The sequence below is a fragment of the Melanotaenia boesemani genome, chromosome 8 (assembly GCF_017639745.1).
Source record: "Melanotaenia boesemani isolate fMelBoe1 chromosome 8, fMelBoe1.pri, whole genome shotgun sequence".
Classification (NCBI taxonomy): Eukaryota; Metazoa; Chordata; class Actinopteri; order Atheriniformes; family Melanotaeniidae; genus Melanotaenia; species Melanotaenia boesemani.
In genome coordinates this window covers 5,763,449-5,791,140 of record NC_055689.1, presented here as the reverse complement: position 1 = coordinate 5,791,140, position 27,692 = coordinate 5,763,449, and the positions used below count along the sequence as shown (strand labels likewise).

Below are 27,692 nucleotides of genomic sequence, written 5' to 3'. Positions count from 1 at the left end.
AACGTTATTTTAATTACTTTTAATAATTGACTTTAATTTGTATTCAGTTATTTGTTTTGAGGGTTGTTTTTATTTAAATTAATTTATTTCTCTTTTTGTCAGGAAACCTTTGTCACTGTGACAAATTTAACTGAAGTGTGTCTTTCTCCGTCTTGGTCCACTGCTCTGACTGCTTGCTGGAAAACAACAACAAAACAAAAATAAGAAGCTGTGTGAAGTCATGCAGACCATCAATCACGTCCACAATCTACATGACAGGTCAAAGTTTGATCTCCAGTAATCAACCGAAGAGTGTTTTAGCTGCATGCGCCATCTGGTCCAAACCAAATATTCTCAGACAAATGAACTGCTCACATACCCATATAACAAATGACATTATGGTGCCATAAAGCTCTGTGTAAAGGAAGTCTGGAGGAATAGCTCTGTTTTTATGACAGCAGAAGCACAGCAATAAGCAGCGTGTCCACATGGCGTTTTTCTCTGGGGAAAAGCAGGGTGTGATTTATTTTGTTTGGCCCCGCAGAGGTTAAACATCCACAGTTTGGAAACTTCAAGGATGTGATTTACACATATCTCTCCACAGATTGTGTACACAGTGCTGCCCCATATTATAAAATCTCCACTCTCTCATCTCAGATCAGAACAAGCATTTTATTTATTGTTGTGGAAACTACAGAAAATGTTGCACAGTAAATTTATGATTTATGGTTGACAGTGTGTTGTGGACTTAAAGAGCTGGACTAAGTTCAGCAGGTCCTGCTCCTGTAGGCCGAGCTCCTCCATCAGTGTGTTCAGATACTCCACAGACGCTGACGTTTCCAAGGCTGCCCGCACCAAAGGAGACACCTCTGACAATCTGAGGAAAAAAGCCAATAAGTAACGCAGCTACACGCTGAACAGGGTGATGAAAAGGCATCAGAAGAAGAATCTTAAAAGTAAGAGGTAAAAAACTCTGAAGGAAAAAACTGACGTTATTCTGTTGCACGTTCAAGTTGGACAACATGCAGTGACGGAGGGGCAGAATGAACTCTTACATGGATAAAAATCTCAGTTTTAATGATTTAAAAGAAATTCTAGATAAAATATTAAAAATCGAGTTGTTACAAGCTTATTTGCTCCAGATGATCGTAACAGGATCCAATATCTAAACCTCATTTACAACCCCAGTTCCAGTTTGGTCTATGTGTACAATATAAATAAAAATACAAAATACAATGATTTACAAATCTCATTAACCCATATTTTTTCCAACAAACATAAATAACACATCAGATGATGAAACAACCCGGACTCTTCTCCTGTGAAGCCATGCTGCTGTGATGGATGCAGGATGTGGTTCAGCATCGTCTTGCTGAAACCTGCAAGGTCTTCCCTGAAAGAGACGTCTGGATGGGAACAGATGTTGCTTTAAAACCTCCTTGTACTTTTCAGCATTGATGGAGCTTCACAGATGCTATCGGTGTGTGAATGTGTGTGTTAGAGCAAAAAGCACTTTGCATATAACAATAGAAGTGCTGTATGAGTGTGCGTGTGAATAGATTAATGTGACATGTGGTGTAAAGCGCTTTGAGTGGTCAACATGACTAGAAAAGCGCGATATAAGTACAGTCCATTTGGATGCTCCCTCTCCTCTTTAGTCTGCAGGACACAGCGTCCATGCTTTGCAGAAAGAATTTCACATTTTCATCCATCTGACCAAAGAACCAGTCTTCACTTTGCCTCAGACCATTTTAATGAACTTTGGTCCCGAGAAGACGACTGAGTTTCTGGATCCTGTTCACATGCGGCTTCTTCTTTGCATGATGGAGATTTAATCTATATTGTGGATTTCAGGATCAGCTGTGTTCAAAGACTGATTTCTGGAAGTCTTCCTGAGTCCATGCAGTGATTTTCAGTAGAAAATCATGTCTGCTTTTAATGCAGTGTTGCCTGAGGACCCCAAGATCACCAGCATCCACTTTGATTTTCAGCCTTGTCCCATGCATACAGAGATTTCTTCTGATTCTCTGAATCTTTTGATATTACACGCTGTAGACGGTGGTATCTTAGAATCATTTTTCTGAAATTTCCATCTGAGACTCTGCCTCACTGAAATGAGATTTAGAAATGATTGCACTATGTTTTTATCTATATTTTACTCAGAGACCCAACTTTTTTTGAATTGGGGTCATAGAACAGAACAAACAAAGATGAGAGAAGCCACAGGTTATGTATTTGTAGATCATTATGAAATCATTACCTGTAATTAAATTATTAAGTATATGACTACTAGAACTAATGCAGTCTAATAACAGTCTTTGCACTTTCTGGACTTTTGTGTTTCTCTTCTGTGTGTTCACTGGTGTTTCTTATACTTTGTCAATCAAAAAGAGTAAAATATGTTTTCTTTTTAAACAAATGAAAATGCAAGAGATAAAACTTGCAGCTGTTCACGTGAGTCCACATCCTTCGTTCCCAAGATAATCAGATAAAAAAAAAGTTAATTTCCTGCTTGTATATTTATTTTATCAGCTTCATGAGAAAACCAGCAGTCAACATAGTAAATAATCAGTTTGACTTCAGAGCCTCTTGACTCTAAATCCAGTGTGTAGCCTGCTCTGTCAGGCCTCCCTCCCTACCTGTCCCGTCTACCTGCACTGCTAGTTAATCTCCAGTTCAACTCAAGGTCTAGTGTTGCAGGGGGGGCATCCATTATTCAGCTGCTTTGAACAAAAGAGGCCAGACTAGCTCCACAGCTGCCACGCAGCAGAGAGATAAGACAGCACACCAAATTATTCATGACGGATGGAAAGGAAGGACGGAGTGGAAGACAAGTAAAATGGGAACCGATGAAATCATAGAGTACCAGTGGGACATGTGACGAAGAGGACGCATGTTTGGTGAAGAGCTGATTATACAAAACAACTAAATGAGGGACATCTATTACATACAAACATTTAAAAAATGACAATTTATTCACTGGTTTTAAGAGTTTTTTGTCCAAACAAGCTTCTAGTGAAAAACTCCAGCATCTGACTTTGTGCAAAGATGGAAATAATCCCACCACTATTCTAGTATGATATATTATTATTTTATATGCTGTTTTATTTCTAAAAGGGACAGCAGATAGAAATTAGCCTCCCGCTAAGATCCAGGCTGTTTACATGGCATGCTTTTAAAGTCCATTAACATTCACCGACCCGTCCAAATAAACAGATCTGGGGCTGTTGGAGGAGCCATAAATCAGATTCATCCGGGCATCAGGTGAAAGTTTTCCCAGGCGAGGCCATTTCAAGTGCCCATGATGTGAGAGTGTGTGTACAGAAAAACCGAGTGTGTGTGCAGGGCTGTTTGTGTGTGTATCACGGATCTGGAGAGGGGCAATCAGGTTGAGATAAGGCCATGTGTGCTCAGGCGGGAGCAACACGGATCTTTCCATGAACTGCCAGTGACACACACATACATGCACCATATGGCACGGGAAAAACAATCCCAAACCTGAAGGCATCTTGTCAACTGCAGCATGAAACAGACGGAGATACCAAGTGTCATTGTGCATTTTCTAAATACAACACATAAACTTACAGATGTAGAAGCACCACGGCTATCAGGGTCCACTCTGGAGTTTTGTGGAGGATGTTTGTGTTGGTGAACCTGTAAAGAAAAACAACCATGTGAGGCAGAAATAAGCAAAGCTATTTTTGATATTCGTAAACTAGAAAACAATAAAGGTACACGGGCCAGTGATTTACGCCTTTCTGACAGCGCTGTGTATATTCTTTGGTTCGAGCCTCCTGTCAGCGGGGCCTCTCGATAGCACACAGAGAATTCCTGGAAGCCAGACTCTGGAGGTGTTACACCACTGCCTGATGGGCTTTTAAATCACTTTGTCTGTGATTTAAAAGCAGTGTTGTTGAAAACATCCAAACCAGTCAATGAGAATACACAGTGTATGTCTAAGGCAGGAAATGTTCAATTCTGGCTCAAGTTTCTAACATTTGTTCTGTGAGGCACTGTCGTTCTCAGAGACTGAATCACATGGAATAAATGATAAAATAAATAAACATCACAAATTATCTGTTTGTTTCAGGGTTTTGACACCCAGGCCTGTCCATCAAATATAAGACAGCACTCAGTGTCCACCTGTTCAATTACTCGTTAACACTAAGATCTAATCAGCCAATCACAGGGCAGCAACTCAACACATCAAGTCTTGTAGACATGGGGAAGATGACTTGAAGTTCAAACTGAGCATCAGAATGAGGAAGAAATTATTTAGGTGTAACAGGAAGACAAAAAAGCACTGGTTCCTACCAGGATACACAGACCAGCATCTCTGAACTTACAACACGTCCAACCTTGAAGCAGATGGGCTACAGCAGCAGAAGACACACTGGGTGCCTCCTGTCAGCTAAGAACAGGAAACTGAGGCTACAATTCACACACACTCACCAACACTGGACAATAGAAGATGGAGAAACGTTGCTGGTCTGATGAGTCTCCATTTCAGCTCCACATTCAGATGCTAGGATCTGAATTTATCATAAACATGAAAACATGGATCCATCCTGCCTTGTATCGACACTTCAGGTTGCTGGTGGTGTAATGGTGTGGGGGATGTTTTCTTGGCCCACTTTGGGCCCCTTAGTACCAACGTGGCCTGGTTTAACCAGCACAGCCTACCTGAGTATTGTTGCTAAACATGTCCATCCCTTCATGACCACAGTGGAGCATCTTCTGATGCTACTTCCAGCAAGATAATGCACCATGTCACAAAGCTCAGATCATCTCCAGCTGCTTTCTAGAACATGACGATGAGTTCACTGGACTCCAACGGCCTCCACAGCCACCAGACCTCAGTCCAGTAGAGCAGCTTTGGGATGTGGTGGAACGGGAGATTCTCATCATGGATGCAGCCGACAAACCTGCAGCAACTGTGTGATGCTGTCATGTTAACTTTAAGTACTTTCAGCTTAAACTGCTTAAAGGTTATCAACACCAAGAATAAATGCAGCTTTAATAAACTCATCAACAAGTGATGTATGAAGCTTTACTTTTAAGTCTAAGACGGGACAAAAAAACGTCTATTTCAGAGTACAGATCATAAAATGTAAAACAGCAGCAGAAAAAGTGCAGAATTTACAGTCACCAGTGGCCCACAAGTCCTTTTTCCTGGAGTCCACCAACACACAGAAACAAGATACTATTCAAGAATTTTTATGCTTTTGTCTAAGTAGTTCGATTCATCTTTACTATTAATCTAACAAACCTACACTGACGGTCTTCCCACAAACAACTGTGACTTCTTATGCCTAAACTAACCCAGCAAAGAGGCTGATGTGTGGCCCGGCACAGATAAAGTAGTGAAGGTCATGCCCTTACCACCCTTATAAAAAACAACAACAACAACAATAAATAAAAAAGATAGGAACAACGTAGTGCAGACTTAGTTGTACATCAAGGGAAGTACACGTGTTAGGGTGTTTTCCACATGTACCAACTTACAGGATGTCTGTTACATGTGTGTAAATTAGATTAGAGTGGTTCTTTGGTAAACTGCAGCAAGCTTCTCTAACAGCAGATGTGTCCATTTCTTATATCAGAAGCAGCACAAGTGTTACTATAATTAGAAATAGAGAAGTTTATAGCTGGTTAATAAAACAACACTTCCTGTTGTGGCACATCTGAACCAGTGGGGGGCAGCAGAGAACATCAAATCCTCTTATAAGGCAGTGTTAATCAAATTGATCCCTTATCTACAACATTATGTCTAATTTATATTAACCCTTAAAACTCAAAGCCATTTTTTGCTATTTGTTTTCTTGTAAAAATACATGCCAAAGTTCAACCCTTTTAACCAAAGTCAACATCCAGGCATTATTATTTCAGGACAGCCTCAGCTGTCAGATTATGAGGCTAAAATGATGTAAAATGAACGTATGAATAGATATAGCAGCATAAAGGCCGATCAGAAGAAGAAAGCAGAATTTATTACTAACAGAACTTTGTAGAAATAACACACAGATCAACAGTGACCAAGCCTTTTCTCATCTGCACATCGTTCTCACAAGCCTTGGCTTTCAGTAGAAAAAATTTAGCATTGAAACAAACACACAACAGAAACTATTTATATTTTCATGATTTTTCCTCCAGCTGGTTTTTGCTATTTTAAGTTATTTATGCTACCACTTAACTACAATCTTCACAAGACCAACTCAGATGGTTTTTTGGCGCCACCGTGCATCAGAAACGTCTTCTTGGCTTTATTTTAGCCATAGAGGAGCATTATTTTTCTTCTTTTCACACACACATAGAACTTTCTGCTCACGGGTTGGTCTTTGGCTGCTCCTGATTGGACATTACCGTCAATCTAAGCTACACCTCTGGAAAAAAAAAAAAACAAAAAAAAAAAAACACACTGCTATTTATCATTAAACCCGTATCTCTGAGTATTTCTATCAAAAAATGTATTTGTACACAAGTATGTCTCATTCTGCAGGACTAGTCTGGCTGTGGGTGAAAACAGCTGTGAACTGAGGGAAGGGAAGACCTCAAACTCATCACCCAAGAACCAGAAGCACAGCAAGAACAGTTGGAAACTCAAAAGTCATGCTAAAAACCTTAGACAGAGGTTTGAAAAAGAGCACAGAACTGGACAGTGGAAGACTGGAGTTAGGTAATCTGCTCTGAGTCCAGTTTTCAGCTCTGCCTAACACCTAGTTGTTCCATGGTTAGATGGAGACCTGGAGAGGCCACAAGCCACAGAGTCTCGCACTGACTGTTAAATAAAGAGGAGGATCAGTGATGGTCAGAGGTGCTTCAGCAAGGATGCAGTCAGGCAGATGTGTCTTTGTGACGGATGCACTGATGAAGCCACATACAAGATTATCCTGTAAAATATTTACTTCCTTGTTCTAAGACTGTGCTCCCCAACTCAGAGGATTACAGCAGGACCAGCCCCCAGGCCACGCAGCCAGGGGCCAGCTCCATGTGCAGGCCTGAACCCTGCTAAAACCCTCTGGAATGAATCAGAAGGAAGAAGGATGGTCACAAACCATCAAGCAACGCTGGGCACTGTGATTTTTGTAGAGTGAGTGATAGAAAGTTGCCCAAACGCAATTTGAGCAGCGGTTTCTTATATTTTTCTGGAGCTGTAGCTGATTGGTGGAACGTTTGACAGGAGAGGCTTCATTATCATTTTTTAGGTTTCTTAGCAACATAGTAGTGATAGTAATCTTTTTTTAAGATGAAAATGTGATAAATAATGGTGTTATCATGGATCAATAATTGTAGATTTTCCATATAGAGACTGAATAAAATCTACATTTTGTGGCTGGAATAACCTCCTGGGTGGAATTTAAATGCCTGGAAAAACTTCCATAACTCACCTAAAGGATATGCTATCCATCACAATTTACCCACAGAGTTACATATTACCGTTCCTGAGACACTGTTGACAATAAAAGTGACAGCACTTGGGGAGCCAGCGGTCTAGCAGAACTTTGAGTCACATTCAGGTCACGCCTAAAAGCGCCTATAAAAAGTCCGTAAATCAGACTAAAGGCCTTTAGGCTGCTTCATGTGGCTATGAAATAATTACAGTGCAACAACTATAAAATAACGGCGACTTAGAGCTGCAGCAGAGGAGTAACTGTGATTCATTTACATGCAGAATTCAGCTGCAGCTAACCGCTCTGCTGTTGTACTTTAGCATGCATTTTTAACATAGAGAGATTCCTTTTCTCATAACAAGAAAAATTTAAGGCTAAAAATATTTTTGTGATACCCTTTAGTCCTTAAAACTCATCGAACTCATGTGTGTGTAATCTCACACTAGCTGGAAGCGGAACTTGTATGGGAGACTGAGTGTGCTGTACTGACCTGAAAGTCCTGACCAGGTTGTTCAGGTCTGTGGAGACGTCACTCATGCTGAGATGCAGCTGACCTATGATGTTCTTGAGGCTGCAGACAGAAGAAAAAGGTGAAAGATGAGGACACGAATGCAGACGCTCCTTATTAAATAAATATGTCAGCATGAGACTGGATCCATCTGAGGCTGAGTGGACTCATAGGCGTGGTCAGGGCCGACAGAGATGACTGATGATCATGTGCGACTCATTCAGGTTAAAAATCTAAATCAGTTTTACTTGTAAAATCAGGAAGTTGATTGATCATGAAAATACGTTTCAGCCAGTTGAAGTACCAATGAAGCTGCAGGACCTTTATATCTGTTGCTTAACTTTAGGAAAAACGTCAGTCCACATGTTAAACTGCAGGTAAACGTACGTGAGGAACGACACTTTATCAGTTCCACCTGTTCAACTGTCATTAATCAGCCAGTCACAGGGCAGCAGCTCAACACATCTAGTCATGCAGACATGGTGAAGACAACTTGCTGAAGTTCAAACTGAGCATCAGAATGAGGAAGAACGGGGATTCAAGTTGACACAACCATCTCTAGGGTTTCCAGAGAATGGTCTGAAGAAGAGAGCAGCAGTTGTCTGGACCAGGATGTCTGGTTGATGTCAGAGGTCAGAGGAGGATGGACAGACTGGTTGAAGGTGATAGAAAGATCCATCCTGCTGTGTATCAGCAGTTCAGGCTGCTGCTATCATGGTCTCAAGCATAAGTGATCTTTCCAAGTTGCCTTTGAAGGCATCTGGCTCGGCCCTGATGGCTGATCGTATTATGTGTTGGTCTCTGTGTTCTTCCTAGTACCAGATCACCAGTTTTCTCTGTGCAGAGCCTTTGGTTTCTTAAATCCTGAACCTTTTTGTTGAAGACTTGTTTATGTCTCTGGATTCCTGAACCTGCCTGTCCCACACTGAATAAGCCCATCTTGAATTTGAGCTTTTACTGGTTTTTGGGACAAAGGCCTGTATCTGGACTAGATTTTGCATTCTTGGCATAACTTGTATGGATGGATTTGTTTTGATAACGAATGAAATGTAAATTAAATCTTTTTTCTGTAGACTGGAGAAAAACGAATGGAATAAAGATGCGATATATGGTACTCAAACAATACAACAAAAAGGAGGACCATGATTGTTACTCCAAACATATACTAATACAATTGTTAATGATGTTTTTTATTATTGATATTATAATTTCTATTACCAGCTCTATTATAACATGTGTTGTTTAGGATAGACTTGAGTGGTGTTACATAGACTGACTACTCAGTTGAAAGTTGATTAATTAATTTGAATCATGTCTAATTTAATTATTCCAATATCGATTGAAAGTAAAAGTATCAAATTCTCTCAGAAACTTCAGTTAGTCTCGCAGCACTCACCTGTGACTCCTAAAAATGACCCTACAAAGATGTCAACTAAACCATTGGTACTCATACACTCGTCTGTCTTTCTATCTCCACAGAAAAGTCAGCGATTCGGCAGAACCGCCTGAGCCTGCTTTTGCTGCTCAACAACTGCTTTGAGCTTTTCCTAAACTCATATTTTACCCACTTCAGAAGCGTCTACTGGGCCCCTTTGGACCAACATGGCATGGATAATGCACCACACATCACAAAGCTCAGATCATCTCCACCTGCTTTCTAGAACATGACGATGAGTTCACTGGACTCCAACGGCCTCCACAGCCACCAGATCTCAGTCCAGTAGAGCAGCTTTGGGATGTGGTGGAACGGGAGATTCTCATCATGGATGCAGCCGACAAACCTGCAGCAACTGTGTGATGCTGTCATGTTAACATGGAGAAAACCTCTGAGGAATGTTTCTACCACCTTGTTCTATCTATGACACCAAGAATTAAAGCAGTTCTGATAGAATGGGAAGGTCCAACCTGGTGTTAGAAGGTGGACCTGATAAAGTGGATGCTTAGTGTGGTTGGGTATTTTGATACTTGAACATGATAAACATGACATCTTTTCACAGATAAAAATCACAAAGTGCTGAACATGCAATAAAACAACATAATAATTTCATAAAATACATAATCCCAACAACAAAAAGCTTTCCAGAACAAAATAGTTTCCAACTGCTTTTCAAAAGAGTCCACAGAGTTGACCGCATGGAGGGACTGGACAAATAAGGCTTTTTGGACATGTCTACAGACAGAAACGTACCAGCTGCTGAGCTTCTCCACTGTGATCCGTTTCTGGATGAGATGCTGAGCCTGAGAGTCGATAAGTGGCAGAACTGGATCCTTGATGCTCTGGTCCTGGACTGTTACCTGCTCCTGAGAACAGTTATGATCATGTTTAAGAGGAAACATCAAAGCATTAACACATATTTTTAGAGCAAAGTGCTCCTGTCCTGTATGTTACAGGTGGGTCTTCTTCCTCCTCTTACCTCGTTTCCATTTAGCTCCTGGACCTCTTCAGGAAGAATCCAGGTCCCCTTGTAAAAATCCCTGACCCGGACCTCCAGCTGCTGTGTGTCCTTCTGCAGCGTCTCGTAGTCCGGCGTTGTTGCAGATGGCCTCTTTTGCACTCCAGCATCAGCCGCCATCACAACATCCTCAATGTCATCTTCATCCAACTCCTCCTTTTCTTCTTTCACATCAGCGAACGGCGAACCCAGCGAGTGATCGGCGCCGTACAGGAACCTCAGCGTCTCCTCTGTGGACCATTCCTTCAACGTTCTCCTCAGACACTCAATGAGACTCAGACGCACCGAGTCGGGTTTGGCCTCCTGGTTCTTCAGGAGGTGTCGCAGCCCTGCTGCTCCTCTCTTGCTCATACCCACCTGGGTGATGTTGAGGCCCGGTGGGCTGGATGAAGCTGTGGTCTGGTTGTCCTGATAAGCAGGAGTCAGAGTTGAAGAAGGTTTGTTTTCTGACTGTTTTGTTTCTGGCAGGATTGTCTCTGTCTCTGTTATACTGCATAGATTTAACTTAGAAAAGGCTTCATCCACACCTGAGACTTCAGGTAAGTCCTGCTCTTCCTGAACTTCTTGATCAGTGTTTACTTTGTGCAGCTCTCTGGATTCTTCTGCATGCATCTCTTTACTTTCTACATTTCCTCTGTTTTGACTTTGACATTCAGTCGCCTCTTTACATCTGCCTCTGGTCTGCTTCTTTGTCCTCTCAGCCTCCCATTGTCCCTCTTCCTTATTATCTTTGTGTTTCGGCAGGTCGCCCCAGTGCACCCGAGGTTTCTGCTGCTGGGAGACAACACTGGAGACAAAGTCCTGCTCTTCTTCATCATCGCTGCTGTCGCTGTGGACAACTCCTGCAGGGGTTTGCAGAGAGCTGTGAAGCTCCTCAGATGGGTTCTCAATGTCCTCCTTATTGAGGCACTTCTCTGACAGCATCACCTCCTCACCAGATCTCCCACTGTACACACATAAAAGACAGTATTAGTCCATTTATACTGCAGGCTAAAGATTTAAACCCACACACAGAATTTACATACCCATCTCCTTTCTTCAGCAGCATTATTTCTGGAGGACTGTCAAATGAAACCAAATCAAACTTTATTTATAGAGCACCAATATTTACATAATAAATACACAAGTCATCATGCAAACAAGTAATTTAGAAACACAAACTCTCAGGCCCAGTTTCTGTCTAACAGAATATAAAACAACTGGCTTGAAGCTGCTGAACCAGGTGAGGAAACAATATCGTTCACACTGAGAGCCACCCCACCCCATGATAACATATATTATATATATATATATATATATATATATATATAGGCTACACAGTGGTGTGGTTGCCGGTTCAAGTCTCGGCTGGGGAGAGGTTTGAACCTGGGGGAGGTGGTCTTTCTGTGTGGAGTTTGCATGTTCTCCCCGTGTATGCGTGGGTTCTCTCCAGGTTCTCCGGGTTCCTCCCACCGTCCAAAGACATGCATGTTAGGTTAATTGGTTATTCTAAATTCTCCCTAGGAGTGAGTGTGTGTGTGTGTGAATGGTTGTTTGTCCCTATCTATGTTGGCCCTGCGACAGACTGGTGTCCTGTCCAGGGTGTACCTGCCTCTCACCTGCTAAAATGCTGGGATAGGTTCCAGCTCACCCGCGACCCGTAATGGACTAAGCGGTTCAGAAAATGAATGAATGAATAATATATAAGTAACATAAGTAAGAATCAGTTTGCAGCTAAACTGAAAAGGTAGGTCTTGAGCCTCTATTTCAAAAACACATGGTAAGCATCAATGGTCTGCAGCCCTGAGGTTCTCAGGTAGGCTCTTTCTCCGATGGAGGGCTTCTAGAGCTGTAACAATAAAACAAGGCCTCACCGTAAGTTTTAGTTCTAACACTAGGAAGAACTAAGAGGCAGGTACCACAGGAGCTCTCTGGGTCCACGAGCTCTGGGTCCATCATTTAAAAGCAGGTCAGACAAATGAGAAGGCCCAAGACCATTAAGACATTTATTAACAGGCTTAAAATTAATCCTGAAATCATTCTGAAGTAGCTGAATTACTCTTTTTGCGAAGACCAGAGATCAGGGCAGTAATTTCTTCTGCTAGAGATGAAAGCATCAACACCTTTGTGCAGGAAGGTGAGAGAAATGGGTGGCTATGTTTTTAAAATGAGAAAATCCTGTTTTTGTTACATTTCTGTTTCCGGGAATTAAATCCAGCTCAGTCAAAAAGGACACCCAGATTTCTCACACACTGAGATTTTAAATTTAGCTTGTTTTCAGGACCAATACTTAAATAATCAGCGAGAGAGGAAGTTATTCCGCACCGTTGGCTCTTCATCAGGATTAAAGACGTAGAGGAGAAACAGAGTACTTACGTCTCATACGGTCTGAGCCACAGAGGCATCTTTGAGATTTGTAGCTCAAACTCTTTGGAGGCTTTGTAGCAGAAGTTACTGCAAAAACGCTAAAACAAGAGCAGAGAAAAGCTTTTTGTTTTTTTCCCTCTGGAGGTGTTTTGCTTGCTGTGAAGGAGAGGAACTCACCTTGCGCTCTGTGATGTCGTACACCCTGTTGGTCTTAGTAGAAATCTTGAACTGCTGAGTTGGGATCTGCAAAACAAAAAGAGTCTCTGATGAAATATGATAAGTTAGATAGTTGTCTCTGGCAGGGATGACTGAGGTAAAGGCTCTAACCTTGTCCAGTTTATTCGGACATACGGGATATCCACACAGCTTAGCGATGAATCTCTCCTCTACGGTGTCTTTGTAGTTAGTTGGAGTGATGAACTTGGCCTGTGAGGAGATTAGAAGAGAATCATGATGTGAACTTAAATTAATCTTGATATGTCACTTAGTCATGATATACAACTAATGAAGACACATTACAGACCTTGTGTCTCAGGTAACTTAATAATCAACTTGTATGAAATGTGATTGTGGAATTTTTCTGATTCCAACCTTTTCTTTTTATTTCATACATGAAGACTGAATTTATAACACTCTTGCCAGTCTGTGTATCCTGGGTAGATGGTAGGCTTTAGGTTGGCCTTTTCCATTTTAAACTTTTGTGTTTCCACCAAATTAAATGGGCATATTTGTATTTGACAGTAAAGGGCCCAGTTTGAGACTCCAGTCTGGATCAGCTCCACTGAGGAGTTTTAGCTTCTATATGTGGACTCTCTGCTTAGACCTGGTGTCCTGGTTTCATTGGGATCCGATAGTGATTATGGTGCCTCTTTTAAAGGTTAAATCTACTAAAGCTGACTTGCTGCTTTTTATGTAGAAAAGAACTATTTTATTGATTTATTATAATACGCTCTGAAATAGTATGTAGACCTCTGATTGGATAATTGATAATGAAGATGTTCTTGGCAGATATGCTGGATATAAAAAGTATTTACACCCCTTTTAAGACTGATAAACCCCAAATAAATGATTTCCAATCTAACAATTCAAATAAAAATGAAACAAATCTGTTAGAGGAAAAAATATAAAAGATAAAAAAACACTACAATAAACTGGTTACATAAGTGTGAACGCCCCTAAAATGAATACTTTTTAATTTAATTACAGATTTAATTTTTGTGGATATATCAGTTAAAGAGAAAATCTGGGACAACAGAGACATTACAAAGAACTGGATGTTCCCCAAAACTGATGAAAAGTTAAGATGAAAACTGGTCAGGGAGGCTGCAGAGACCTACAGCAACACCGGAGGAGCTGCAGGAGGGTCTGCTTATGTCCTACAAGAGACAACAACTTCCTGTATTTTCCATATGTCTGGACTATGTGGTTGAAGATGGAAGACTTTTCTGACTAAGAAAATCGTCCAAGCTTGGCTAAAATCTGTGAGAAAAAAAAACTCAAGTTTCCCAAAAACATCTTGGGAAATGTGTTCTGGTCTGATGAGATCAAGGCTGAACTTTCTGTCCACAATTCCAAAAGAAAAATCACTTTGTATCACCAGAAGAACAGCACACCCACAGCAAAGCATGGTGGTGGCAGCTTCATGCTGCGGGGTTGCTTCAGCTGGAACGGGGACTTTAGTCAAGGTGGAGGAGGTTCTGAAGAGCTGCACATATCTGATTCACTTTTGGCCCAAAACCTTCAGGAGTCAGCTAGAAAGTTAAAGCTGGAGAGGATTAAATTAAAAGCTGCTTCAACAGAGTTGTAGTTTACGGGTGTCCATACTTATGCAACCAGCCTATTTTACTAATATTACTTTTTATGTTTTTCCTCTAACAGATTAGTTTGCGATCCAGGTGAATTTAGGTTAAATATTGCATTAATGGAGGGAAATGTTACCAAATGACATATCACCAAAAGCTGGGATTTTAACAGGGGTGTGAACACATTTAATATCCGGTGTATCCTATTATATATCAGACCAAAAGGAAAACTGATCAGATACGCACACAGTCAACCAGGAAGTCCTCTTCCACGCTGTCGTCCAGGAGACGCTCCACCACCTGCAGAGCTCTTCTTTCCAGTTCCAGCTTCTGCCTCAGCTTCTCCTTCACCTCCTCCCTCCTGACACAGACAAAGGCAGCGGATAAAATGTTGGTGTTTATTTTCAGGTCAAAACCCTGTTTTAATAATTGTCTTAAATAGTTCAAGTGAAACATCCAGAGAGAAAATTATCTTTATTACCGTCTTTCTTCTTCTTCAGCAGTGAGTTGTTTGATACGTCTCCCACCTGTCGCACAAACCACAACCAGGTTTTAAATAGAAGAACAAGAAGAAAACGATTTCCCACACAGGATAAATCTTTTTTTTTCTTTTTAAAATAACTTTATTTGTAACATATTGGAATAACAGATTCACATTGTGCATACAAATAGGTTAATTCACATTTCTGAATACAATTCCTCATAAAAACCTTAAAATCATCCCTGTACACTTACACAGAACATGATAGATAGATAGATAGATAGATAGATAGATAGATAGATAGATAGATAGATAGATAGATAGATAGATAGATAGATAAATCTTTGTTAAATAAAAACTTTGGATTCCCAAAGTCCAGCAGTGCAGTCACCTCATAGTTAATAAAAAGTGTTTTGCTGATTCTACACGACCATATCTGCTCCAACTTTAAATTTGGATCAGATGGAAAGGATAAATCTCATTTATGGGCTTGAAATGAACTTTTTAAACATAGTTTTTATATACAGTCCTAAATTCTAATTTGTTATAATTTAGAAGATCAAATTATCTGGGCCTGGGGACAATAAGGTAACCATATATTGTCTAAAAAAACAATACTTTTAAAAAACCTCTCTATTATCCCACCTCCAACGTAATTTTCTAGTAAGTCTGTCTTTCTGATATAATGGTGCTTTTGTGTGTGATATTAAAAGGTGGGAAAATTGAAGTGATATTATTCTTTCTTTATTTGTTGTTGTTTGTTTTGGTTTCAACAAAACAAAAACTTGGAATTTTAACAGGGTGCGGACACTTTTTATATCCAGAGTATATTCTATTCTTATGAACAGCCTTCTCTTAAATTGTAGCCAATATAACATAACTTATAATCAAAACTTTCCTCAACAGAACTCTGAATGTTGTCTTTAACCCTAGCCTCTGAACACCAATTTAACCCGGTTCCTTAATATTTGACTTCCTCTTTGACTTGTTGAAGCAACCACGAACAGTTTTCCAGGTTCAGATGTCATTCAGAAGTTTGAGGACGATTCATCTTTGTGGTGTGTTTCATTAACCAGATAATAAACAACCTCTCAGATCGACTAGTTTCTGCTTTAAAACGTGTTTCTTTCTGTCAGACTGTAACAAAACTTTTTAAACTCTTCTACTAACATAAGCAATGACTTTTGATGGGAAAACTCACCCTTTTTGGAGGTTTTGTTGGAGCCTCCGCTCCTTCTCCGGTCGTTAGCCTCCATGCTGTTCCTGTTTTCCAATCGTTCAACTTTGACCCGTGACGTTTCCGATCTACGGCGAACGAGATGGACAAAAAATCAACCGCGTTGTGCGCAGTTGGCGTGGATTGGGAGTTTTAACCGGGGTGTTTCTGGCATAAAAGAAGGTTAGAAACCTATTTTATTATGTTGTAATGTACTTTTATATTAGCATAAGCCGTTTGTAATGTTCAGCTCTGTGTTTGGTTCGTTAAACCATCACACAAAGACAAAGTTCTGCTCAGTTCGGCTAACAGAACCAACAGGACTAGCTTCCATTCTGTCTGCTGTTTAATGCAGAATATACTGTTCACTTGGGATTAATTTGTTTGATCTTAGAAATCTGTACAGTATGATTCTTTGCTTCATTGTTTTGAGGGTTTTTTTTTATTGAAGGATTGCTTTATGAAGATACAGCCCATGTGAAGACAAGGATGGCTCTGGAGCAGTTCTCAGATGTAGTTCAGAGATGTGTGAGTACACAGTCAGATCCTCTTCCTGACAACAACGTCCATTCATAAACATATTTCCTTTATTTATTTCCAAAAAGGCCAAGACACGTTTTTTTTCTCCAGTCTCAGATTCATATCTTCCCTCAGAGAGTGTAGTCCTGAATGGATTTCAGAGCTTTGCTTTAGCGACATTGCTTCTTCTTCCCTCCTTCAACCAAGAAACAACCAGGAAATTGTTCTTCCTCACCATCTTGGAGGATTATCTAATCCCTTACAGCCACATTAAGAAGATGTGGAGGCTTCTGGAGAATCTCAGGATATAGCTGAATAGTTCTCCTATCATCATTTTCTAAGCTCTTTACCGTGACCTTGTTGGATTACAGGTTTAAGCAAAAGTGGGAGCAGAAATTCACAGGGACTGAGTGCAGGGATTGCGCTGAAATGTGAGTCCGACCACATTTACACGAAGCAACTCAGAAACTAAAGATGCTCAATAAATATTCAACAAAAAGTGAATTAGATGCTTCATATAATGTGGGGAGCTCAAACTCTGGTCCTGGAGGGCCATTATCCCGCAGGTTTGACATCTTCCCATGCTTCAGCACACCTGATTTAAATTTATGGGCCATTGTGCAGAATTGACAACAGTCTGTTGGATTCATTTAATTTAAATCAGATGTGTGTTTGAGCAGGGAAAAATCTAAAACCTGCAAGACAGCAGCCTCTAAGGACTAGAGTTTGAGGTTTGTGGCTCACAGCTTTGTCTCAAACTTGGTGAGAGTGTACCTGATAAAATAAATAAAAATGATATCTTAAGCAATATTACAAAGAACTTTGATCTTAAAATATATTCAGTACATAACAGGGTGAAAACATTTGGGTGATGTGGGGAAATCTGAGTGATCTCTGAGCCCTCAGTGGACACTGGAGAAAAACTGATCAATAAAGCCACGTGGGCTCAGGAAGACCTTGGAAAACCGTTTTCACTCAACACAAACCTCTGAGGATGAAGCCACATATCAACTGTGCAGAAAGGCTTTCTGGTTTATTTGCTCATCTCAGACAGATGTAAAGATGGTGGACGTTTGGCTGAGTTCACATTTCAGCTGCTTTCTTTTGCTTCTCATAGTTGGACCACTTTGGCCCACACAATGCTTGTTGTAATCCACATCTAGGCCAAAAACTAACATCTGGATCACACATCACACACCACATCTGAGGTTTTTCAGACTGATTGTTATGGAATTTCTTCATTTCTTAAATGTTTTCATTTGTTTCACACAGCAATCACTCACAGATGACGGCTACACCGCTGAGGATCACAACATCTTCACAGTTGCTGGACGAACGTGCATTGAGGAGGGGAACAGCACTCAGGTCCTCAGCATCGTCCTGGATGAAAAGAATCAGGTCCGGTTCTCGATTATGATGCCAAGTCTTTGTATAGAAAGTGTGTTTCCTAAACCATCTCCGTCCTTCTTGGTGCAGGACTTGGTGAGATGCATGGGCTGGAATCTGCTGCCTCCACTCATCCAGGTGCTGCTGAAGAAAGAAGACAAGAATCTTCCTCAGTGCCTCGCCATTTTTAACCATCTGTTAGAGGTTTGTAAGTCTGATCATGGCCCTGTACTAACCAAGATTATTTTATTATTTTTATTTTTTATTAAACCACCAGGATAAAAATCATATTGAGATTGGTCAAAAGGTCAGAAGCACATGTATTAGAGTACAGATTCAAGTAAAAAAGACCATAAATTAACAATGCGTGTACCTACAGGATACAGCTTTAGCATACAAATCATGGTGATGAGTGAGGCGACCAAGTGAGGTGACAAATCTAAAAGCTGAATGCTAAACTCTATTTAAAGAATGAAGACGTTTGGTAGTGGCTCTCATATACAAACATCTCCATAGTCTACCAGTGGTAAGAAGGTAGCCGAGAAAGGTGCTTTCCTGCTCTGAGAAGCATGATATATAGTGGTAATAAAATCCAAACCATTATTTATAACATTTTAGACTGGTTAATAACATGATCTGGTGTGACTTTGTACATGATTAACGGACTCTAAGTTGGGTCTGTGGTTTTGTAGACTTGCAGACCCAAAGAGCTGCTGATTGGCCTGCTGGACCAACTGGAGCATGATGATCCCGACGACGTAGCTGAGAGACTCCATCTGCTTCTGAAGCCTCTACAGAAAGGTAACAGACATTTTTAATGGACTGAATAGTGGAGCAGCTGCCACATTTTCCCCTTCTCTGTCCTCTCAGTGCTGCTGTGCCTGGGCAGCCGTAAGGCCTCGTCCTTGGGCATGACCCTGTCCTCGGTGCTGGACCAGGTGGCCAAACTGCCCATCCCTCAAACCAAGGAGCAAGAGGAGGACGATGTCTTTTCCCTTTGTCGTAGCTGCACTGACCTGATAGACTTTGTTAAGCCTTTTGTCAAAGAGGCTGAGCAAAGCCTGCAGAGTGGAGAGGCGGCAGGCGGACCGAACGGGGGTAAAGAGGACGAGCTGCAGACTGAACTCCTGAAATTGTGAGTGAAAAACCTGAAAATGTTTTTTTTTTTTTAAACAAATGTTGTAGGATGGACTGAAATGTATGAAAGCGTGTTTTCCTGTGCTGCAGCTGTATGAAGACTCTAAGTCACCCTCTGCTGGAGGTTCAGCTCAGGGATCCCGAGGCGCTGCCGCTGTCTCCTCTCAGGACATTTGCCACAGAGATTCTGGTTTGGAAAACTCATTAACGGCCATATTTCTGATCACAGTGTAAACTCTACATACACAGTTTAGATCACTGATATCAGTGGTAAGGTTATGACCTTCAGCATGACCCAATTCACAAAAAATGTTTTTTTATCATTAAAATTATTATATAACCTAATATAATTTTTTATTTAAAAAATATCATATTTACTGTCATTCCTATTAATTATTTAGGAGAAATTAACAAAAAACATCACATGCAGACTAAATTGGAACACAGTGTATTTACAGCATCAGGTGTAGCATGGGTGTGTGTGTGTTACAGGACATCCTTGGATCCATCGGAGAGTCCCTCTCTGGTCTCATGTTCCAGCCTGTGATGAAGAGAAAACAGGCTCTGGGCTTTCTGGAGGAGGAGGTGCGTTACCCTAAATACTCTTTGGCCAGCTTGGCCCACCTGGTGTTTGTGCATCACCTGGCTGCTGACACATTCCCCAGTGTTTTCAGGTAAGTTAGAGGAAGCATCTCTGGATTTCTTGGATTTTAAGTAAGGTAATCCACCTGACTCCCTGTGTGCCCTTCCCACAGCCCCGTTTTCTGTCTTCGGTGTAACATGGAGCACATCTCCCTCCTTCTGTCCAGGTAACACGTGACACAACATTATTATTCAGTGGATGTAAAAAGTATTCACACCCTTATTAAAATTCACGGTTTTTGTTTTGCCCTTTGAGGTGTCCATTATCATAAATTAATGGACTTTGCGGAGGCAACCACGCATATTCTATTCTATTCTATTCTACAGTCATTTAGCAGACGCTTTTATCCAACGCGACTTACATTTGAGAGTAAGAACAACACAAACAAGAATTCAAACAAGATGGGACGTCATAATTAAGTAGTCAGACTGCTGTGAGTCCAGTTGGACCCTCCTTGTCATCCGTTAATTTATGATAATGGATACCTCGTCGAGCATGATCCCTGTCTTCAACTACAATAGCTGGTAAAATGTTCCACATTGTGATAGCTTTATACAGATCTACACACTGCGACAGGTCTGGGTTTTTCTTAACCAGCTGACCATGAATAAACATGGATTAAAGCCTTAGGCTAGTTTCCATCCGTTGTCCCCAAAATGCGGATGCTTGTTATGGATGCGGTTCAGGGGAAATTTTAAGAGGTTAGATGCCAACTATCTGTCACCACTGAGCTATGAGAGTCTCCTGTGCATCTTCTCTGTACTCTGCCTTAAACCAGATGGACATGACAACGCTTCTCTTGCTGCTTTATTTTCAGCTGAGATTAGATCAAAAGTTTTAGTTCAAGGGTGTCCATATTTATGCAACAAGTATATTTGTCTATTTTCTATATTTTTCCTCTAACAGCTTAGTTTGGTTTCAGGCGAGTTGTTCAGGTTAAAGGTCACATTCAAGGTGGGAAACATCTGAAAATTACTTATTGTGGCTTTTTTGTACTGGCACTAAAATCTGGAATTTGAACAGGGGTGTGAATACTTTTCATGCCCACTGTATCTGCTTTTAGCCTTTGTACTGTGTGCAGCCATATTTAATTCATAAGCAGTTAGGGTTGCATTCATTTTCGTCCACAGTTGCATTCATTTGTCACCAAGATCTTGTGATGATGGACGAGTTGGACAGCTATGAAAAGTCTTCTCCAGATTCTTCCAAAGATTCTCAGTAGAGTGACGGTGTGGACTTTATGTTAGCCAATAAATGTGTGAAAACAACCTCTCTGAATGTGTCAGATGAGGTCTGGGATTGTTATATTGGAGCATGTCGGCCATCAGGGGAAACTGTGGTCAATAAATTAATTCAGACAGTCAGCTGACCTCAGTTTTGAGCCATAATGTTGCTGAACTCTGACCTGACCAGTTAAAGCAACCCCAGATTATTTGCTTCATTAAATCCAGCCAGTCTGTCATCGATGTTATGATGTATATTTATATGACAACGGTGGTAGAAAAAAAAACTATTTTGTAATATAATTTCCCTAAATGGACACCCAGATGTGCTAACATGTTAATATTTTATGTGTGTTGGAAGTTTTAACTGAAGCTCTTGTTTTGTTTTTGTTTTTTTTGTCAGAGCTGAAGACTATAAGGTTCAGAAAGGACTGGTGAGTCAAACTAATGCACAAATTTACTGATAAGTTATTTATTGTTCTTATGGTTGCAACATTCTGGAGATTTTTTATTGTTTTTTTTTTATCCTGTGCAGTCAGGTCCATGAGCATGTTCACAGTTTAGGCTTTCAGCTTTATTTCTGGGGGTTGACAAAGGCTTGCAGACTTTTTTCTTTAGTAACTCACTGCCTTACTGTAAGTCTGCCAAGTCTTGAACCTGAAGACATAAACCAAGCAGGTTTCCACCTTTGTGATTCTTTGCTGCATCTTTAGTTTTTTGTTGTCAGGTTTTCTGTCTTCACCTCAGTCTTTATCGTGTGAAATGCAGCCCAGCTGGATTGAGATGGACATAAACAATCCCACACGCTAACTGGAACTGAAAAAGGATGAATGTGCACTGAGAACCTCACCAGAACTGGTGTTGCTGGGAAATCTTGCAAATGTGTCTTTAAGAAGAAAAGAAATATTTAGAAATTGTTTAGATTTTTCTGGCATGTATGTTCATGCTTTAGGTTTACATCCATGTTCCATCTGTCCATCTCCCTCCCATTAATCCAGTCTGCAATGTTTTCATCTGGTGCAGATAAAGCAGCAGCTGCTGGTCCTCCTCCTGTACACCTGATGCTCACGCGCTAATATGCTTTTTTTTACAACGATGTAGGCACCACTTAATACAAAGAAACAAACAAATGGTAAATCAATCGAACGTCTCCAAAGAACGTTTCTTTTCTAGATAAGATGATTCAAGTACTTACATTACTGTATTCTATCCTGTTCAATATTAAAAACATACCAAGTAGCCTCTAGTGCAGGAATAAGGTTATTAACCTGGAAAACAGGTTATTTTTGTATGAACAGATTTCAGCTTTTTATTTTAGATTTATAGATTTCCACCAGGGGTGAAAGGTCACAGTCCAGTGAACTCATCATCATGTTCTAGAAAGTAGGTGGAGATAATCTGAGCTTTGTGACATGGTGCATTATCCTGCTGGAAGTAGCATCAGAAGATGCTCCACTGTGGTCATAAAGGGATGGACATGGTCAGTAACAATACTCAGGTAGGCTGTGGTGGTTAAACCAGGCCATGTTGGTACTAAGAAGCCCAAAGCGGGCCAAGAAAACATCCCCCCCACACCATTACACCAGCAACAGCCTGAAGCGTTGATCCAAGGCAGGATGGATCCATGTTTTCATGATGTCTGAGTCTAGCATCTGAATGTGGAGCTGAAATGGAGACTCATCAGACCAGCAACGTTTCTCCATCTTCTATTGTCCAGTGTTAGTGAGTGTGTGTGAATTGTAGCCTCAGTTTCCTGTTCTTAGCTGACAGGAGGCACCCGGTGTGTCTTCTGCTGCTGTAGTCCATCTGCTTCAAGGCTGGACGTGTTGTGTGTTCAGAGATGCTGGTCTGTGGATCTTGGTAGGAGCCAGTGCTTATTTGACCTCCTGATATACTTAAATAATTTCTTCCTCATTCTGATGCTCAGTTTGAACTTCAGCAAATTGTCGTCACCATGTTGACATGACTTAATGTGTTGAGTTGCTGCCCTGTGATTGGCTAATTAGATCTTAGTGTTAACGAGTAATTGAACAGGTGGAGCTGATAATGTGGGTGAGTCTATAGGTGAACTATATGTCTGTATATCTATACATTTTATAAATCTTTACACTATTCCTGGTTTTGTGTTCACACAGTTTTAGTGATAAAACTAGTTTCATGTATCTGGTTCTTGGTGGGGAAATCCAGCCTTTTAGGAAAATTCCTTTTTTTAAAAAATTTATTTTATATTAAGCTCTTCAGTTGCTTTCACATCGTGTTTTGGGTAGTTGAAGCACAGTCCTGCCAGTTTGGCTTATCTCTTTACACCTCAGGGTTCATCTAGCGGCTTCTACTAGAGCCCTACTCTAGCTCTGCCTCCATGTTCCCATCTATACATGACACAGTTTCCATGGTTTGTATCTTGAGGTAAGCTCTCATCAAATCAGGGTCTCTTAAGTGCACCGTCCTCTTTCAGCGTGTTCTTAGTTTTTAGTTTAGTTTCTCTGTTTTGTGAACTCAACTGGACCTTTGAAAGATCTTCAGTTCCGTTCATCTTTCCTCTCTGTGTTTGTGGACGTTTTTTCTTCATTCAGGAGCTGTATGAGAAGAGTCTGGTGCGGGTGGAGGACGGCAGTCTGCCGGCAGCTCTGCTGGAGATTAAAACCTTCCTCACTGTTCCTCAGGTCAGTTCTTTTCTCTGCCTCAGTCAGACCTCAGCTTTAACTCTGCTGTTTATTCTTGCACATAATTCATGCCAATGTCTGTTTTCAGAACTTAGTAAAGGTCATGACGATGTGTCCCAAGCATGAATTGGTGAGTTTTGATACGTTTGCAATCTTCATTCTGTAAGAGAAAATTTTATTAGCAGATTTTTTCTGTCCTCAGCGGACTAAAGGACTGAAGGTGTTCCAGATGAGCATCGATAAATTTGGCACTGAAGCCAAGTACCAGTTCTTCCAGTAAGCTCCACTTGTCCTCTTAATAAAGTCATTAGACATGTTCCCGATGTCCCTGACGTCACTTTAAGTTGTGTCTTCTCATCTCAGGTTCATGCTCAGGACCAGCAACCACTCAGGAGTCGTTGGCTACGTCATTAAAAACATCAAGAACCAGATTGACTTTGCTCTGCAGGTACGACGGCATGTTAAGCTTCGTGGCCTCATGGCTCTCTTAGTGGAGTGACTAATAGTTAAACTGGAGTTGTTTCTCTGTCTGGGATCCAGCCAGGTAATGGTAACACCTGGTTTGAGGGGGTCCACCTGCTGCCTCTGCTGCGGAAGGTCTTCAGTCTTCCAGATGGTCCAGAGACCGACCTCCTGCAGAACCTGGACAGGTCTGTGCACACACTTTAATCCTCCATTTCTGTTTATTATTTATTTATTAGCCATGCATCGGGAAAAAGGGCAGGACGTCTGAGCATCTCTTTTACAACATGTGACCATCATCATCAGTGTGCTCACAAACCCGGTGATGGATGAAAATATGACATGTAAAAACATGGCAGGTGTTTCAGGGAAGTCTGCTTAGGATTTAAAAAATCCTTCCCTGTTGAATGGGATTATGGATTGCCAATTCTTTTTAAAATATTTAGCTCTTTATTATCGGCTATAATGTTGCAGAGATGCTTCAGGTCCTAAGATCAGGGATGATCTTAGAGAAGCAGCTGATCCTGGGGAGGGTTATAAGATCGTTTCCAAACTATTCAGAGTTCATTAGAGAGAGAATTCAGAAGTGGAGAACATGCCGATCTTTCCAGGAAGTTCAACTCGCAGTCAGACAGTGCAACACATCTCAGACTCTTCAGGCCTCAGTTAGCATGTTAAATGTTAACGCTCATTATCCATTTAAAAAAAAGACTGAACCAGTATGGCTTGTTGGAAGGGCTGCAGGAGAAAGACTCATCTCTCTAAAAAGAACATGGAAGCAGCTGATCCTGGGGAGTGTCTTGACCTTTAAACATGGGAATTTTCAAGCATTTACCTGCAAATTAATCATCTGAAACATCCTCTAACTAGCAGAGAGATTGGTATCCACCAATTTAAGAGGAAAGATACAAGCAATTTCCCAGTCTTCAAACACAAGACACTGAAGGACTGTGTGCAGAGACAGAGATGAAGAAAAAAGACATAGTGCCAATTAAATGGATGGAAATTAAATAATGATGTGCACTGAAGCCGGTTTGTCCTCATTTTTCAAAGTGATGTCATGTTTATAAATCAAAAGCTCCAGGTGAGTCTGAGGGTTGGTCAGTGGTGTAATAAACCAGGATGTGTTTGCAGTTGATTGCAGCAGTAGAATTAAACCCCGTCCTGCATGACTTGTTCTTTAATGATTGAAAAATAGTTTAACATTACCCTGAAAGACACGATCAGCAGCAACAGCAGATATATCTTTCCATTTCAATTTTTCAATTATTTTGTAAATTATTAGAAGTTATTTTGAAAAAATCTAACAAAAACATTACTGACGTTTTATTGTATTGCAGAAAACAACACAAAGCTGACTTTGTTCAAACATGTCTGCCCTCAAATGTTTGCAAGGGTGTTCGTAGGATTTGTTCTCAATAAAGAGCAAATCCAAGATTTTCATGAATACCACAATTTTTGTAAAAAGTTCATGAGTAGGACTTAAGAACAAATTTGTTTGTAAGAATGGTTGGTCCAGTAGTTGACCAAAGTCCTTCGGACAGACCAGACCAAAGTGGAGATCAATGGTCAGATTATATGACAAACCTAACAGCATATCAGCACAAACACCTCATACCAGCTGTCGGCACGGTGGTGGAGGGATGATGATCTGGGCTTGTTTAGAAGCTACAGAACCTGGACATCTTGCAGTCATTGAGTGGACTATGAACTCCTCAGATGTGAGTCCATCTGTCTGAAAGGGAAAGCTTTCCTGAAACTGATTCGAACGCCGCAGCAGATCTACTCTGAAGACATGCTGCTTTTATTATGTCTTAATACATAAAACCTAAGAACTGAAAGGAGTTCACGTGCACTCTGTAGTACAATATCATGTCAGAAATAAACGGAATATTCTTTTTCTAGAGTCATGGAGTCGCTGAACCTGCTGCGTTACCTGGTCATCAGAGACAAAGCAACGGAGAACCAGGTGAGCACAGACTGAACAGTGACATGATTCTAGCATCAGAAAATTACTTCTTTTTTTTTTTTTTTTTAAATATACAGTTTTAGAGAGTTTAGAGAGAGTTAGATATAGATTAATTTCCACTTCCTGTCTCTGACCCACATGTCCACCTGCTTGTGTTTATCCTCTGCTGTCCTTGCAGACGGGTATCTGGACAGAGCTGTACAAAATAGAAGATGCCTTCATGAAGCCTCTGCGTGTTGGGCTGAACATGTCAAGAGCTCATTATGAGATGGAGCTGAACAACACCAAGGAGACCAAGAAGAGCAAGAGCAAAGGTCAGATCAGTGTTTCTTCTAATGCATTCATGCCGCTTTTTAAAAATTCTCCTTTAGTTTTCTATAGTTGACACCCAGTACAAATATACGTAAACAAAATCAACATTAACAAAACAGAGAAAAAAACAAACAAGCAAATGGAAAAAAGAAAAAGAAAGAGGGGATTATTCACAACATTTACTGGCCCTCAGATTTCTCACATGACTATATTTATGAAAAACAATTCTCATTGATCTCGTGGTCCATATAGAAGGTCCAGTGTAAAAGAATTACTGGCATCAAGTGGTAAAGACGAGCATTGATTTTAAGTACCATGCACAGTTGGTACAGTTAAAATGGAAAAGGCCATACATAACCACCCCGTATATATAACGGGATATACCTGCTTTCCATGTCTCTTCTTGTTTTTTTGGACGTGTTTTGGTGCATGATCTGTTGTCATTAGTCCATAAAACCTAGATGCTGTACCTTTTAACTACTTACGTACACCAACAAATTCCCTGTATAAGAGCTTGAGGTGTGTTTTTACTGACACATTTATTCCACAGAGACTCTACTGACTGTGTCTGTTGGTGATGAGAAGCTGCCAAACATGACATCCGAGTCCCAGATTCAGGTCAGATGCTGTTCTTATGATGTGTAACTTGAGCTGTGTGTTGACCTGACTGAATTTTAATGGATCTTCTTAGGCTCTGCACTCAGCTCTCCACACATTTGACATGATTGAGAGTGTGTTGGTGAGGATAGAAGAGCTCGTCGAGGTGAAGGATGATCTGTAAACTGCAAGAGACCACCCCCCCTTCTGTCCTACCAGTGGCCTGGTGGACAAAACACATCTTCAGCTTGTTTAGTAGTCATTTTTGCAGGTTGATCTAGGTGCAAGTATGTGCTGCTTGTGTGTGTGTGTGTGTGTGAGTGAGAGAGAGAGTGTGTGAACGTGTGTTTTTCAGGTTTATAAAATTCAGGAAAAATGTAAATGTTGCACATGTTCATAAAGTCTGTAATAAATGCTCCAGCTTTTGTAGATGTGTTCAAGACAGTTTATGTACTTTTCTTCTAATAAAGTTTACATCTGGTATGTAATAAAAAAACTGTCTAAAATGAAATAAAAACAACTCAGTGATTTGCAATTCTCATAATCCCATAAATTATTCCTAATGGAACATTAAAACCATTTAAAAGCATTCAACTATTTTTCTT

The 27,692-nt window shown here is 40.7% G+C and overlaps 2 protein-coding genes across 3 annotated transcripts; one reads left to right on the top strand and one right to left on the bottom strand.

Annotated features, from left to right (window-relative positions):
• Nucleotides 1–632: 632 nt before the first annotated feature.
• Nucleotides 633–16,299, bottom strand: rpap2 (RNA polymerase II associated protein 2). Of its 2 annotated transcripts, none has more exons than XM_041992631.1 (12): nucleotides 16,162–16,299; nucleotides 14,961–15,006; nucleotides 14,726–14,840; nucleotides 13,005–13,103; nucleotides 12,855–12,920; nucleotides 12,687–12,775; nucleotides 11,357–11,392; nucleotides 10,293–11,277; nucleotides 10,067–10,179; nucleotides 7,861–7,941; nucleotides 3,565–3,633; nucleotides 633–856 (listed from the first exon to the last, which is right to left on the bottom strand). In XM_041992631.1, the coding sequence occupies exons 1-12, from the start codon at nucleotides 16,214–16,216 to the stop codon at nucleotides 703–705; spliced, it is 1,908 nt and encodes a 635-aa protein (XP_041848565.1). In that variant the 5' UTR covers nucleotides 16,217–16,299; the 3' UTR covers nucleotides 633–702. The 2 variants fall into 2 exon arrangements, with proteins under 2 accessions (XP_041848565.1, XP_041848566.1); XM_041992632.1 differs by having other exon boundaries at nucleotides 10,067–10,173.
• glmna (glomulin, FKBP associated protein a) lies at nucleotides 16,273–27,625 on the top strand. Its single transcript, XM_041992633.1, has 19 exons — nucleotides 16,273–16,359; nucleotides 16,628–16,704; nucleotides 17,968–18,093; nucleotides 18,172–18,285; nucleotides 18,774–18,882; nucleotides 18,952–19,216; nucleotides 19,309–19,408; nucleotides 19,711–19,892; nucleotides 19,974–20,027; nucleotides 21,488–21,518; nucleotides 23,658–23,747; nucleotides 23,836–23,877; nucleotides 23,950–24,023; nucleotides 24,111–24,195; nucleotides 24,288–24,397; nucleotides 26,115–26,178; nucleotides 26,357–26,492; nucleotides 27,041–27,108; nucleotides 27,182–27,625. The coding sequence occupies exons 2-19, from the start codon at nucleotides 16,666–16,668 to the stop codon at nucleotides 27,269–27,271; spliced, it is 1,779 nt and encodes a 592-aa protein (XP_041848567.1). The 5' UTR covers nucleotides 16,273–16,359; nucleotides 16,628–16,665; the 3' UTR covers nucleotides 27,272–27,625.
• The last annotated feature ends 67 nt before the right edge of the window (nucleotides 27,626–27,692 follow it).

Excerpts from the sequence above, each read along its gene's own strand:
- rpap2 (XM_041992631.1), bottom strand. The coding sequence starts at position 16,216 with ATGGAGGCTAACGACCGGAGAAGGAGCGGAGGCTCCAACAAAACCTCC. Across the intron at positions 10,180-10,292 it reads AGGAGCTAAATGGAAACGAG|GAGCAGGTAACAGTCCAGGA; the intron begins GTAAGAGGAGGA and ends AACTGTTCTCAG. Across the intron at positions 3,634-7,860 it reads AACCTGGTCAGGACTTTCAG|GTTCACCAACACAAACATCC; the intron begins GTCAGTACAGCA and ends TTTTCTTTACAG.
- glmna (XM_041992633.1), top strand. The coding sequence starts at position 16,666 with ATGGCTCTGGAGCAGTTCTCAGATGTAGTTCAGAGATGT. Across the intron at positions 16,705-17,967 it reads CAGATGTAGTTCAGAGATGT|CAATCACTCACAGATGACGG; the intron begins GTGAGTACACAG and ends TGTTTCACACAG. Across the intron at positions 24,024-24,110 it reads GCCAAGTACCAGTTCTTCCA|GTTCATGCTCAGGACCAGCA; the intron begins GTAAGCTCCACT and ends TTCTCATCTCAG.